We start from the raw sequence: 15,311 nt of genomic DNA on the forward strand, positions 1-15,311 counted from the left end.
ATTCAGCGCGACAGTCACTTTAAACTAGGGACTGATGAGTGAATCGATGACATGGCAAAGACCAAAGTCTGTGTGAATGACAGAGGCGGAGAGAGACTCTGTCATGTGTAATTGGCGAGGAGGATAACTGAAAGACTAATTAGTGACTGTCAAAGGGCAACAAAAAAATTGTAATTAATGGAAGGATTGACACTGTGATGTATTGGAAACCCTTATCTCTGACAGGGTGGCACGGTGGCACAGTGGTTAGCACTGCTGCCTCACAGCGCCAGGGACCCGGGTTCAATTCCGGCCTTGGGTCGCTGTCTGTGCGGAGTTTGCACATTCTCCCTGTGTCTGCGTGGGTTTCCTCCGGGTGCTCCAGTTTCTTCCCACAGTCCAAAGATGTGAAGATTAGGTTGATTGGCCATGCCCTTAGTGTCGGGGGATTAGCAAGGTAAATGCGTGGGGTTGCGGGGATAGGGCCTGGTGGGATTGTTGTCGGTGCAGGCTTGAAGGGCCAAATGGCCTCCTTCTGCACTGTAGGGATTCTATAATAGAAAGGAAGTAAGTTCAAGACAACAACAGCCATCAGAATGCATTTCTCCATTTTGTACTTACAACAAAACAAGTGGATATAATTATAATAGATTAAAAAGGCAATTCTGGGATTTTTGCAGCAGTTTATTTGTCAAGCAGAGCGTTCAATTTTACTGCTGATCCATTTCCAGTAGGAAGTCAGATAACTTAGTTAGCATCAGTGCATTGCCTGCTGGGACAGTGAAATGACCAGGTGAGGGTAGGTTCGACACTGCCAAACTGGGGATAGGGGGACTGATGCATGAGGAGAGATTGACCAGGTTAGGATTGTTTTCGCTGGAGTTCAGACAAATGAGGGGGGATCTCATAGAGACTTATAAAATTCTAACAGGACTAGATAGGGTAGATGCAGGGAGGATGTTCCCGATGGTGGGGAGTCCAGAATCAGGGGTCACAGACTGAAGATTCGGGATAGACCATTTAGGACGGAGGTGTGGAGATATTTCTTCACCCAAAGAGTGGTGAGCCTGTGGAATTCATTACCACAGGAAGTAGTTGATGCCAAAACATTAAATGTATTCAAGAGGCGGCTGGATATAGCACTTGGGGCGAATGGGGAAAAAGCAGGATTAGGCTATTGAGTTGGACGATCAGCCATGATCGTAATGAATGGCGGAGCAGGCTCGAAGGGCCAAATGGCCTCCTCCTGCTCCTATCTTCTATGTCTATGTAAACACGTGTGTACATCAATTATTCCACTGCGCTGCCTCTAATGTCAATACCTTATTGTTATGTGATTGGGTCCTTCTGTCTTGGACAATCGGTGTGGGATTTGCTCCTTGAAAGACTGTAAGTAAACTCTTGTATCTGCTTAACACTTGTTTATTCGTACAGCATCCTTCCTAAAGTCTGGTGCCCAGATTTGGACACAGTACTCCAGTTGAGGTTGAATCAATGTTTTATAGAGATTCATCAGAATGTCTTTGGCTTTGTGCCCTGTGACTTGGATTTTCCGCAAACCCAACCCAGGAAAACGGTCCTGGAAGTTGGAATTTCCATTCAGGGTGGTGGGGTTCCCTGGGACTGGGGCCTGCCATCCCTGGAACGAGGCTGGAGTCTCTGGGTGCAGAGGCGGCTGGGCAGAAGGCTTTTGGCAAAGTCTATATGCAGTCTATTTGACGGCACCTCTGAAATTCTTTGCCCTCATTTCAAGGCCTTTGTGGTATTGATGAGTGTTGATCAGGAGATATTGACTTTGGTAGTGCTATTTTTCTGTCACCCACCCTCCCCAACCCCATGCACCAGCTCCTATCCCCCACCACCCCCAGCCCACCCCATCCCCCACCCTCCCCCAACCCCATGCACCAGCTCCCATCCCTCACCGACCTCCCCCCCCCCCACCACCCCAGCAACCACTGTCCCACAACCCCATGCACCAGCTCCCTCCCCCCCCCCCCCCCCCCTCCCCCTCCCGCCCTCCCAACCACCACCCCGGCACCCACCCACGCAATTAATTCTCATTGTTTTTTTGTTCCCAGCTCCGGAAGTTCTGGCCCAAAAACCCTACAGCAAAGCTGTCGACTGTTGGTCGATTGGAGTCATTTCTTATATTCTGTGAGTATTCCTTCTCCTGAAGAAGTGTTATTGATGTGAATTCTGTGGAGCTGGCATCAGTCACACATACCCGGAATGACTTTTGATGTTTTCCCTGCTGTAAATAGGCTGTGACAGATGATATTAATGTATGGGTGTATGAAGTTTCTCAAGAGTTGCTGATAAAGATTCCACAACTTAGCGAGTTGGAACATCAGAACTGTGAAGTGATACATTTTGGAAGGGAGTATAAGGAGAGGGATAAAAGATGCCATTGTAAATAGGATGTGGGAACAAAAGCATCAGGAGGTAAATCGTTGGAGGCAGCTGGCCAGGCTGAGAAAGCGTTAAAATGCATTTGGGATCCTGGTCTTTGTGAAGAGAGGCATAGAGTACAAAAGAAAGGAAGTCGGGGTAAACCCTTTGCAGCAACTGGCTCCTATGAGGGGCATACTTTGGGAAGGTCATGTTATTCAATTGCCCAATGGGGAATGAGCGCAGGATCTCGGTGCAGAGTGCAGGGTTTTGCAACCAGAATAGATCCTGGATCCGGAAGTGTTAATATTGTGAAAGTACTCTGTATATTTATCCGCTTGTAAAGAAACCATTATAGTTCATTATATTAACTGGTGGTCACCTCTCCCCGCGATTACCTTACCTTTATAGAACACTGATTCAATCTCAACTGAAGTACTGTGTCCAACTCTGTGGCAACGCACTTCAGGAAGGAGGTGAAGAATTCTGGCAAAAATGTTTGACGAGGATTGTTCCAGGGATGAGGGTCTTCAGCTGTGTGGGTAGATTGGGCCCTTGTCCTTCGAGAAGAGGGAGTTGAGAGGTGGTTTGATAGAGGTATTCAAAATGATGAGAGTCAGCACAGAGTGAGTAGACAGAGGAAACTGTTCCCATTGGTGGGAGCTTGAGAACTAATCGACACAGATTTAGAGTGAATGACAAAAAAAACTAAAGACAACACGAGGAAAAGTATTTTTCTGTAGCAGATGGTTAAGATTTGGAATGCCTTATCTGAAAGTATAGAATCATAGAATCACTGCAGTGCAGAAAGGGGCCATCGAGTCTGCAACGATGTTTACCCCGTAACTCTAAGTGTTTACCCTGCTAATCCCCCTAACCTACACATCTTTGGAGGAGGCAGATTCAATTGAGGCTTTTGAAATGGAATTAGATAATGACCTGAATAGAATAAGTTTGCAGGCTTAGAGGGAAAAGATAAAGGAATGGGACCAGGTGAGTTGCTCATGCAGACAGCCAGCACAAACACAATGAGCTGAATAGCCTCCTGTGCTGTAACCATTCAATGAGTAGTTATTTAGTATTCTCATAATTCTCCAGAACAATTCTAGTCCATCGTATCATCGCTGACAGAAAACCATTATTGCTTCCCATTTGTATCACAGAATCTCAGACAAACCGACATCAAGACAACAAGGCTAGTTTGGAACTCAAGTCAGTTTTGGCTGGATTGCTAAATAATACAAGAACTCTTTACCATTTCAGTTGTGCCTTTCATGAGCTCAGGATATCCTACAGCACTTTGCAGTTGATGAAGTACAGCGCTTTGACAATATAGCTACTGTTGTAATATGGGAAACAGGACAATCAGTTTTCACACAGCAATCTCCCACAAACACCCATCCGATGATGACAAGAGATTATTTATTTTAGTAACGTTGGTTGAAGGACAAATATTGGCCAGGACACTGGGCAGAAGCTGAAATGTTTTGCCAGTTTTGCTATCCGATCATTGTGGGGATATTAAGGTTCAGAATAGGAGAGCGACTGACAAAGGAACCAGTCCGGGGACTCTTGGCGTTCAAGATTGGCTGGAGAAGTTGAGATTTTTCATTCATGAAAAGTAGGCTTCAGCAAGTTGGGCCATAACTTCCGAGCTACAGAGTGCCGTATCTGCACTGGGGAATCCCCCCAGATGTTCCTGGGTAAAGATTGCACAGTAATTATCCAGGGGACACATTGATAGGCAGTGGCCCTGCACTGGAACAACTCAAAAATGCCATCTAAATTGCAAACTTCAGATGGTTCTGATTGTCTTTCTATGATAGTTACTCTGAACAAGTTAAAACAATTAAACCCACAAAACTATTGTACAGGCACACATTAATACCCCACAGCACACTTCCTGCCCCACCCCCAGAGAACTCCCCTCACTCCCGCACAAGACTCCGCACTCCACACAATGTGCGCCACCCCCACAGGACTCTTCCCCATCTCTGGCAGGAATTTCCCCACCGCCCCAACCCCATGAGATCCCCAACCCATGGGACACACTACCCCCAACTACCACATGCTCACCCCCTGCCCCACCCCCAGCCCAAGTAAATGCCCACCCCTTCGGGACTCTTACCAGAGAAACTCCTGCCACGCCCCATGGGACTCCCCACCCCCCCCCCACCCACACAGGCCCGATTCCCAACCTCTGCCCTTCAACAAGCCCCCCTCCCCAACTTCTGACTGCCGACCTCCCATCACACTCCCCACTAGCCAGCTCGACTGTCTATTCCCCATCCCCACCCCAAATCCTACCACTTACCAGACTTTCTGCTGCCTTGTCAAAGACCTGAAATTCAACTGGATCTTTACACTGACTTGGTTTAGCGCTTCCTGAATTCAAGTGGATGGAGGTGAGCAAAGCTAGTGTGATCCAGGCCAGAGAACAACGGAATTCCCCTTGAGGAATTTTTCTGTCAGGCCTTTGAGCAAAGGAGCTGATCCAGACATTGTGGATCAATGCTGTTGATAGGTTCACCAGAGAAGGTGGAGGCACTGGATCATCTGGCCACAGGGACGTGACATGTGTTACGTCACGGAGGTGATTTTTCTCTCTGCGAGATTTTGGAACCACCCAAAGGGATATACCTCGCCTTGTAATCTTGTGCGGGTGTGTGTGAGGTAGTAGGAAGTTACTGGTTTTGGTAAATTAAAGCGGGATCTGACACTCTCTATCATGAACAATTAACAGAACTTTATTTTTTAACTGGTGACAACCTTATTAAAACAATTAACAAACTGAATAAAATCCCATAGAATGCTGTTCAAATACTACAAGACTCATTCAGGAATAGTGAAATAAACGATTGCAGAATTTAGTCACTCTCAAGTGAAATAAAACAGGCATCTTTGGAAATATGCCCTTCAATGATGCTCACGTCTGGAACACTGTCTGGGTTGGTCGCTCTCTCTCTCTATTCTGATGGTGGTTCTATAAAGACATACAAGAAAACTGCAGCATTTACATGAGAGCCTCGCCTTTCCCTCCTTCTGATTTAAGAGGTGGCAAGCCCACTCTGCCACTTACCCCCCTTGTCTGGGTTTATTCGCCTGGAATTATCTCACAGTATTCCTACAATCTGAGTGGCTTGAGGCTGTCAACAACCCCCACATTTGAATTCCATTGGTTCTGTGTCTCTGCGTGCTTGCTTTAAACTCATTGGTCCAATTCAAAAGCCTGTTTTGGTTAGGTTGGAACACCGGCTACTCGGCTTTGATACAAATGTCGCAAAAACCTGTTCCTGCAGCCTGCTCTCTGCAATTTAAAATCCACGCATAAAGAAACGTCCTTTTAAAGAGACAATGCAATATGATTTCTTCTTTTGGTTTCAGCATTTCTATTCACTGTTTACATTTGTCAAACACCACATTTTTAACCTTACAACTTCGCAACACATGCACCCTCAGTGGTAGCTGCGAATGAGATACAAATTTCAGCACAGCCGGGTGTGGTGCTGACCTCCCAGAGAATTATGAGGCACTGGTTTTTACTGTGCTAGTTAACTGCTACTGCTCATCTGATGCTGCAATGTATAAAGACTTCAGCAATCTGCTGCCTGAGTGTTTTTGGGATCCGGAACCTCGACTAAAACAAACACCGAACTAAAATTGCCGTAAGTGGTGTCCCCAAGAGTCTGTTTAGTGGAAGCGCTAATTTACCGGTTATATTTACCACTGTGACTGGATCAACTCCTAATTTCTGACTGTCTTTAATCAACGGATTAAAATATTCATAGTTTCAATTTGTTATGTGCAGGTTGAATAGAGAAAGCGTCATTAATCCTCTGGCCCTGTGGAATTAACAGAGGCTGCAGATGGTTCCGAACCACCATTTATTCTGATGCAATCAAATTTAAGAACGTAGCCTCAGGGCGTAATAAAAATGTGGAGTAAAAGTGAAATCTGTATTTTAACGACTTGAGTGCACTTCCTGCAATGAAATGACATTATAAAGTGGTGTTAGGCAGGTTGTCAGCACTGAGCACTCATTTATTCGTTAGGTGCCCAGTGTGTTGGCTCAGATTTTGCAGGCAACAATGAAAACCGTGCCTACTACTGACCTCAAAGCAGACAGGCTACACAGATGGAGCAGTCTCTGTGGCCTGGGTTTCCCATTCCCAGTCACAGATCAGACGCCAAGTCGGGGAACCGTCCGAGCATTCGGCAGCAGTGGACCTCATTTAAATAGGGAAATCGGCCAATTACATTGAAATATTCTCACAGACAGCAAATCAGGAAGTAAAAACCATCGAATCTCTTTACTCTTAATTGTAACATTGACAAAGATTGAGGCAATGGAAAAAGAAATTGACCAGAATTTTACCGTCCTGCCCACCACGGGAATTGGAGCGGGTTAGGGGTGGACCAGGGGAAGGTCGGTTGACCTCAGGCGGGATTTTACGGTTTTGGGACAAGCGAGGCCATAAAATCCCACCCATGTTATTTTAAAAATGTGTGGAATGCTTATGAATTTTGACAGATATAAATTTAAAGGTGTATTTTTTTTGAGTTCTCACAGTAAGATTAATAAGCTCACAGTTTAAAATTCCCATCAGTTCAATAATTTCTCATTGATTGTGTTCAATGGGAATTTCCTGCCTGAAGTCAATGGACCTTTGCATGGTCTTCCCCCGCCTGCTACAATTCCCGTGGTGGGCGGGACTGGAAAATTCCACCCGCAATGTTGGCTCTATTCTCTCTCCACAGATGCTGCCAGACCTGCTGAGATTTCCCAGCATTTTCTGTTTTTGTTTCAGATTCCAGCACCTGCAGTGTTTTGCTTTTATACTGAGGGAACCTTCTGTCTTGTGAGCAGATTGCACCCTAACGCACTGTAACATCGGTTATCACGTTTTGTAGCTGCTGAATGCAAGGCAGAGTTGGACAGATTTTTGACAGACAAGGGAGTTTAGGGTTATGGAAGGCAGAAAACAAAGTGGGGTTGAGACCACAGCCAGGTCAGCCCTGATCTTTTTCAATGGGCTGAATGGCCTGTGAGCTTATTAGTCTTACTGTGAGAACTCATGAAAAAAATACACCTTTAAATATATATCTGTGAAAATTCATAAGCATGCCACACATTTTTAAAATAACACGGGCGGGATTTTACACCCTCGCTTGTCCCAAAACCGTAAAATCCCGCCCGAGGTTAATGGACCTTCCCATGGTCCACCCCTTGCCCACCCCAATTCCCGTGGCAGGCGGGACGGTAAAATTCCGGCCTAAATCTTAAGTTCCTATCCTCCACTTTGTAACCCTGCTTCACTGAACACTTGGGGAGGAAATTTTACCGGCACGTCCGCCCAAGGTTCGTACGATCCCACCCGAGGCCAACGGAGAATACCGTTCTCCGAGCCTCGCCCTCCCCCGGAATCGGGGCGGGCGTGCCGGTAAAATATGTCCCTTGGTCTCGAATTCCCATCCGCAATGCTTTTGGGGAATGACTAGAACATTAAAGGGCACTTTATTTTTGCTGTTTATATTTTTATCTTTATATTAATATTGTATTCCCTCTTTGTCACTCAACTGATTTTCAGTTTGTTTGTATTACTGTTTGATATTGTAGCTCCCACAGACCTCCTCTTTCCTTCAATTTATATCTCCTCTCTTTCTCGCGATGTCACCTTTGGTCTCCTGTTTACACGGTGATTTATTTTTGGAACAACTTGCCACGGCAATGTAGAAAAATATCTCCTTAAAGTCGTCCCATTTTCCCTCCAAATCCTTCTGTTTGGATCATGTTCCTTTGTACAATGTTTCACCCTCTCAAATCTACTCCCTTGAAATTCAGATTGTTAATAGATTTCATTACCTGTCCTGTCCTCACTTTAACCTTGAGATTAACAGCCTCATGATCACTAGACTCCCAAGTGTTTGCCTTGCTTTAGTTTTGCTCATTAGTTCCGTCATCCGCTGTTTAAGAATTCTCTCGCACAGGTTTTCCCCCCAAAAGAAACATGGTCCATAATGGATGTCTCAAGAAGCATCTTTCGGAAGCAATGCTTAATTCACTGTGAAAACATTTTGCTATTGATCTGCACTCATGTCCAATTGCCACTGCAGCCATTGAATAATCCCAGAGCAGACTTCTAATTTTTGTTAGCATCTGGATGAAACCCCCAAATCTTGTGACACCTCTAGTTTTAGGGACCAATCATTTTATTGTTAAAGAAGGCAAAATAAATTCTAGTTAATGATCAGGAGAATAAAGTCACAACATTTCTTGGATTTAAGCAAATAGAGGAACTTTTACTGTACAAAGCAAACAGTCAATATTATTTAGTACCCCAATATCCAGAATTAACTTGAGATAAACATGAATTAACAAGCACACCATGGTCGAACATACCACAGTAAATGGCAGATATAAACACAGCTATCACCATGCATTTTTCATCAACCCATCCAGGGTTCGATTCCTGGCTTGGGTCACTGCCTGTGCGGAGTTTGCATGTTCTCCTCGTGTCTGTGTGGGTTTCCTCCCACAGTCCAAAAGACGTGCTGGTTAGGGTGCATTGGCCGTGCTGAATTCTCCCTCAGTGTACCCGAACAGGCGCCGGAGTGTGGCGACGAGGGGATTTTCACAGTAACTTCATTGCAGTGTTAATGTAAGCCTACTTGTGACAAATAAATAAAACTTTAACTTTTAAAACTTTAGATGTCAGTTATCACTAGAGTCACAAAAATTCTTTAAAGCCCTTTTTTCCTCTCAAAGGATTTTAGCACTGTTCCTGGAAAGAGCTATCCTCATCCCCAGGTGATAGCAGCTCTACGCTACTCAGGTTCCATGGTTACAATTTTAACCCAGAAGTCACACAGTTCCAGATGTCTCTCACATTTGCTCCCAGGTCCAGTCTTCTTTGTCTTCTTATCCAGCTGAGCTGATATGCTGCTTTCACTGTGTCCCCAATTTTGGCCAAGCAGCATTCTCTAGCATCCACGGTGGCCCAGTGGTTAGCATTGCTGCCTCACAGCGCCAGGGACCTGGGTTCAATTCCAACCTCGGGTCACTGTTTGTGTAAAGTTTGCACCTTCTCCCTGTGTTTGCGTTGGTTTACTCCGGGTGCTCCGGTTTCGTCCCACTGTCCAATGATCTGCGGGTTAGGTGGATTGACCATGGTAAATTGTCCTTTAGTGTCAGGGAGATAAATGCATGGGGTTACGAGGATAGGGCTTGGGTGGGATTGTTGTCGGTGGAGACTCAATGGGCTGAATGGCCTCTTTCTGCACTGTAGGGATTCTATGGTTCTGTTCTAGTCAATGATCCAAACAGAGGCAAAGTCCCAGCTTCTCAGCCACTCTTCCTCCACCATTGCTCTGAGCTTCCTCAAGCCCCAATCACCCCAGCTACACTGAGGGAATACTGCTCCTGGGATACCCCGAGTCCCAACTATGAGCAGTATGGAGCTAACAACAACTCCCAGGATTTCAAAGCCCCGGCCCCCCTCAGCAGCACAGAGACAGGATCAAATGTATGAACCTTGGGTGTGTCCTGTCCATCCTAAAAGTTACAATCTCCAGACAAGCAAGAGTCACTCCTACAGGCGCTAACTCACAAAAGTCTCAAAACAAAAAATCCCCCCAAAAAATATTGATTTCATCACACTATATTTAATGTTTTGTGTGATAGCTAAAAACAGTAACTCAAATTATGTGGAAGTGTGAGCATTATGTGGAAGTGTGGGCGGCACGGTAGCACAGTGGTTAGCACTGCTGCTTCACAGCTCCAGGGACCTGGGTTCGATTCCCGGCTCAGGTCACTGCCTGTGTGGAGTTTGCACATTCTCCTCGTGTCTGCGCGGGTTTCCTCCAGGTGTCCCGGTTTCCTCCCACAGTCCAAAGATGTGCAGGTTAGGTTGATTGGCCATTGTAAAATTGCCCCTTAGTGTCCTGAGGTTTGTAGATTAGAGGGATTAGCGGGTAAAAATATGTAGGGATATGGGGGTAGGGCCTGGGTGGGATTGTGGTCGGTGCAGACTCGATGGGCCGAATGGCCTCCTCCTGCACTGTAGGGTTTCTATGATTTCTATGATTAACCTCTGCCCTACTCAATCAGAATGTTTCTAAAGGAACCCACCAACATGTTTTAATTGACCTTAATTTTAAAAATAAAACTGCGGCCGCGATTCTCCTGACGACACTCACTGGCGGTGGCAGCGCCTGTCAGCTGGGATTCACTCACCTGGTGGATATGAATTTATAGATTGTGGAAAATATGCCAGTCAGCCCCCCTTCCCCCACAATGGGAAAGGTGCCCCCCCTCGCCGCTGACGAGGGAAGCACCCCAAACCCCTCAGCACAGACAGGCACTCTCCCCTCCACAGCTCCCCCCCAAAACCCAACCACCAAGAGAATAGGTCAACATCCCAGTCACCACTCCCCCACCCCCCCCCCGCCCCCCCGTCCAACACACACACATACCATGCAGGCATGAATGTGACCTGATAACTCCCCCACTAGACAAAGACTCTGATATGGGGTCCCTACAGACCCCTCCTCCACCTCAGGAACCCCCCCACAGCTCCCTGCATCCCCCCCCCAAACCTCCTTCCAGGTCCCACCCCTTGGCAGCACCAACCTTGCACTGCCTACTGGCATCCTGGCACTGATATCCTGGGCAGAAAACATTTCAGGCATTTTTTATTTCTGAGGAAGTTGGAAATATCGACAAGGGCCAGGATTTTACACCACCCACCCACGCCAGCGCCCCCCCCCCCCCCCCCCCCCCCCCCCCGCCCCCAACCCCCCGTGGTGGGGTGAAGCATAAAATAGCACGGACGAGATTTCCTCTGGGATCCCACCCGGCCCAACGGGAATGTGATTTTATCGCGGGGCAGACAGGTGGGATGGGAAGCCCAGGTGGGAAGCCCGCACATGCCCCTGTTAATGCCCCTAAGTGGCCATTTAATGACAAGGGCCTTTTCTCGTGCAGCCTCGATTTTTAGGCTGGGGTCACCCCCAGACTGAGGGTGGGGAACAGAAAACATCCTCAGCCTCGATCTCGGGTGGGATGGGGATCCAAGCCTCCTCCATCCAAGCCCCTTCAGACCGGTGGCGTCTTCCCCTCACGGATGGGAGACCTCCGGCCTTCCATGCACCCCTCACCTTGGCCAACCCTCCAACAGCGAGATTGCGCTACCCTGGTGACCCCCCAGGCCATTCTGTCTGGAGACAATACACATCTCTTTAACCTGTGTTTAATGTTCCCTACCTTTAAGACCTGGCTGGCTGTAGAGATTTGCATTCTAATTAGTATTCTGTAACTTGATGTTGTGTCTCTGTGCACTGTTGGAGAACAGATTTTCACTCCATCTGACGAAGGGGCAGCGCTCCGAAAGCTTATGGTATTTGCTACCAAATAAACCTGTTGGACTTTAACCTGGTGTTGTGAGACTTCTTACTGTGCTTACCCCAGTCCAACGCCGGCATCTCCACATCGTGTTCTTCAAGCACAGAGCTTGGAAACTTCATGTGAAAGTCAGAATTCCAGTGAAATCAGTTGGCTCACAGTGTGACAAGTATCTAGGGGGAACTGATAAATTCGCAGAAGTTGTATTGGGTGGCATCTGTCACATGGTTTTAGAGTGTGGTGTGTCTAACCACATTTTGCCTATTGGTTTACATGGACTTTGTGTTTACTGAGAACATTTGAATATAACATTATTTTGTAACTTGTGTTATCCTTACAAAGAGGCATATATCTGTAAAGGTATTGCTGGAGTGAAGGAATTATGTATTATAATTCATCTTTCTTTTTTAAATAGATGTTTTATTCTTTTGTTAAAAATTCATCAATGGAGTTTAGACAGTTGACTGAGCTGTGAGTCAAAATGGGCAGCACAGTGGCACAGTGGTTAGCAATGCTGCCTCACAACGCCAGGGACCTGGGTTCAATTCCCGGCTTGGGTCACTGTCTGTATGGAGTTTGCACGTTCTCCCTGTGTCTGCGTGAGTTTCCTCCGGGTGCTCCGGTTTCCTTCCACGGTCCAAAGATGTGCAGGTTAGTTGGATTGGCCATGCTAAATTGCCCCTTAGTGTCAGGGGGGCTAGCTAGGGTAAATACATGGGGTTATGGGGATGGGGCCTGGGTGGGATTGTGGTCGGTTCAGACTTGATGGGCTGAATTCCTCCTTATGTATTGTAGATTTCTATGACTCTAAGAAATGTAATATTAGAACTTTTGAAAGGCCAGAAGTTGAGGTCATGTGATGCTGTCCATTAATAGAACATAGAACATAGAACAGTACAGCACAGAACAGGCCCTTCGGCCCACGATGTTGTGCCGAGCTTTATCTGAAACCAAGATCAAGCTATCCCACTCCCTATCATCCTGGTGTGCTCCATGTGCCTATCCAATAACCGCTTAAATGTTCCTAAAGTGTCTGACTCCACTATCACTGCAGGCAATCCATTCCACACCCCAACCACTCTCTGCGTAAAGAACCTACCTCTGATATCCTTCCTGTATCTCCCACCACGAACCCTATAGTTATGCCCCCTTGTAATAGCTCCATCCACCCAAGGAAATAGTCTTTGAACGTTCACTCTATCTATCCCCTTCATCATTTTATAAACCTCTATTAAGTCTCCCCTCAGCCTCCTCCGCTCCAGAGAGAACAGCCCTAGCTCCCTCAACCTTTCCTCATAAGACCTACCCTCCAAACCAGGCAGCATCCTGGTAAATCTCCTCTGCGCTCTTTCCAGCGCTTCCACATCCTTCCTATAGTGAGGTGACCAGAACTGCACACAATACTCCAAATGTGGTCTCACCAAGGTCCTGTACAGTTGCAGCATAACCCCACGGCTCTTAAACTCCAACCCCCTGTTAATAAAAGCTAACACACTATAGGCCTTCTTCACAGCTCTATCCACTTGAGTGGCAACCTTTAGAGATCTGTGGATATGAACCCCAAGATCTCTCTGTTCCTCCACAGTCTTCAGAACCCTACCTTTGACCCTGTAATCCACATTTAAATTAGTCCTACCAAAATGAATCACCTCACATTTATAATGAAACAAGAAGTTTCTATGCCTCTGCTCAATAGTCAGTGTTCACCTTAGGAGATGGATGGTGGCTATTAGTGCCTCCTTCCCAATGTTATAGGACCAGGCTGGGGAGACAGATCATCTGCTAGTCCTGGTTTTGTCGATGGTAGTGTGTCCTCACAATGAGAGTTATGAAATTTCACAAGGATGAGGGCTGAGATTTGGTCTTGTAGCTGCTGTTGGAAATTTACCGAAACTGTAGCCAACCTGTGAATCAGGTGACCTGTACCAGCCATCATTTTATTCAAGCCTACTTTTTAAATCAGTAAAAAGGGAGGGTTTGATTTCAATAGTTTCTGATCCCTTCCATATCAATCCATTCCACCAGCATGTGGATGTCCTTTTGAACTTTGTCAATATTCTCCTCATATTTTGCAATGTTTCCAAGTTTTGGGTTTCCTGCAAATTTTGAAACTGTGCCCTTTACATGAAAGCCATATATGTTTTTAGATGTTTTATACTTTTATATTTATATCTATATATAGACACAGCAAATTTGTCAGAAAGGCAGAGTGTATCATTTAAAAAAACAATCTAACTTTGTAAGACAAACATTCTAGACTTTGCCAGCAGCAAGATTATTCAGAGAGTTAGTGGATCACAAAGGCCTGGGAGGTCTGAGGTTTGATTCAGTCTCCCACTGTATTAACTGGTCTCAGTCAGTCTGGCAGCAAAGATGCTACAGTTAGCATCAGCTCGATTGGAATAAGAAAGGAGTCACTCTGCATTAAAGAGAAAGATGCACAAATCGCTAAAAAGGGGAACAAGGGATAAGCACCTGGTGGTCGATCTCACCAGTTACTGAAGGCAATTGGGGCAACTGGAAAACAGGCATCTGATCTGCTCAGGTTGAATTTTAGCTTGGTTGGACCAGGAAAAACTGACTCTTCGCTGAACCTTGGTCTTGAAACTTCTGTTGGAGATTTCCAGAAACTGTAGCCAACCTGTGAATCAGGTGACCTGTAGCAGCCATCTTTTGGTTCAGCAAAGTTTACTTTTTAAATAAGTAAAAAGGGGAAGGTTTGATTTAAATAGTTTCTGATCCCTTCCATATCAATCCATTCCACCAGCATGTGGATGTCCTTTTGAACTCGTCAATACTCTCCTCATATTTTGATCAGCCTCTTGTACAAACTCAACATTTGGGATTTGATTTCCACAATTGTGTTGTCCTTTCCGCTTAATAATTAAATATGCTCGCTGACCTCCTGTGGCACTGCACGTGAAGGGTCACAGCCAAGTGTAGCGTTCAGGTGAAGCTGGGGTTAGGGAATGACAGAGAAATTAGCAAAGGTGTTTAGGATTAATTCGGTTCCCATTTTAAGATCAGACATTTTGCCTTAATTTTTCTTGTGTTCATTTTATACAAGATCTGTAATAGACATTGTCAATGTAAACTTGTCATGATGTAACCAGTGACAGCAGAACAGTTATAATAATAAATTTTACAAGAAAGAAAAAAGAACAAAGAAAAGCACAGCACAGGAACAGGCCCTTCGGCCCTCCAAGCCTGTGCCGATGATGCCCAAACATAACTAAAAAAAAACCTTTGGCCCTTATTCGGTCCGTATCCCTCTACTCCCTCCCTATTCATGTACCCATCCAGATGCCTCTTAAACGTTACTAATGTGCTGCTTCCACCACCTCCTCTGGCAACGCATTCCAGGCACCCACCACTCTCTGCATGAAAAACTTGCCCCGCACATCTCCCTTAAACTTTCCCCCTCTCACCTTGAACCTGTGCCCCCCCAAAGGAAAAAACCTTTGACTATCCACTATTAATGACTATTATTTATCTATTTATTAGTGACTATTATCCACTATCTGACTATTATTTAGGACATTCT

The 15,311-nt window shown here is 45.8% G+C and overlaps 1 protein-coding gene across 1 annotated transcript in view; it reads left to right on the top strand.

The window, feature by feature from the left end:
* Positions 1-15,311, top strand: part of camk1da (calcium/calmodulin-dependent protein kinase 1Da) — a 136,653-nt gene that overhangs the window by 56,150 nt on the left and 65,192 nt on the right. The window contains exon 5 of the mRNA XM_078234640.1: positions 2,058-2,133. Within this exon, the coding sequence (XP_078090766.1) occupies positions 2,058-2,133 (76 nt within the window). The remainder of the gene's footprint in view (positions 1-2,057; positions 2,134-15,311) is intronic.

This window comes from Mustelus asterias, chromosome 19 (genome assembly GCF_964213995.1).
Source record: "Mustelus asterias chromosome 19, sMusAst1.hap1.1, whole genome shotgun sequence".
In the NCBI taxonomy this organism is placed as follows: Eukaryota; Metazoa; Chordata; class Chondrichthyes; order Carcharhiniformes; family Triakidae; genus Mustelus; species Mustelus asterias.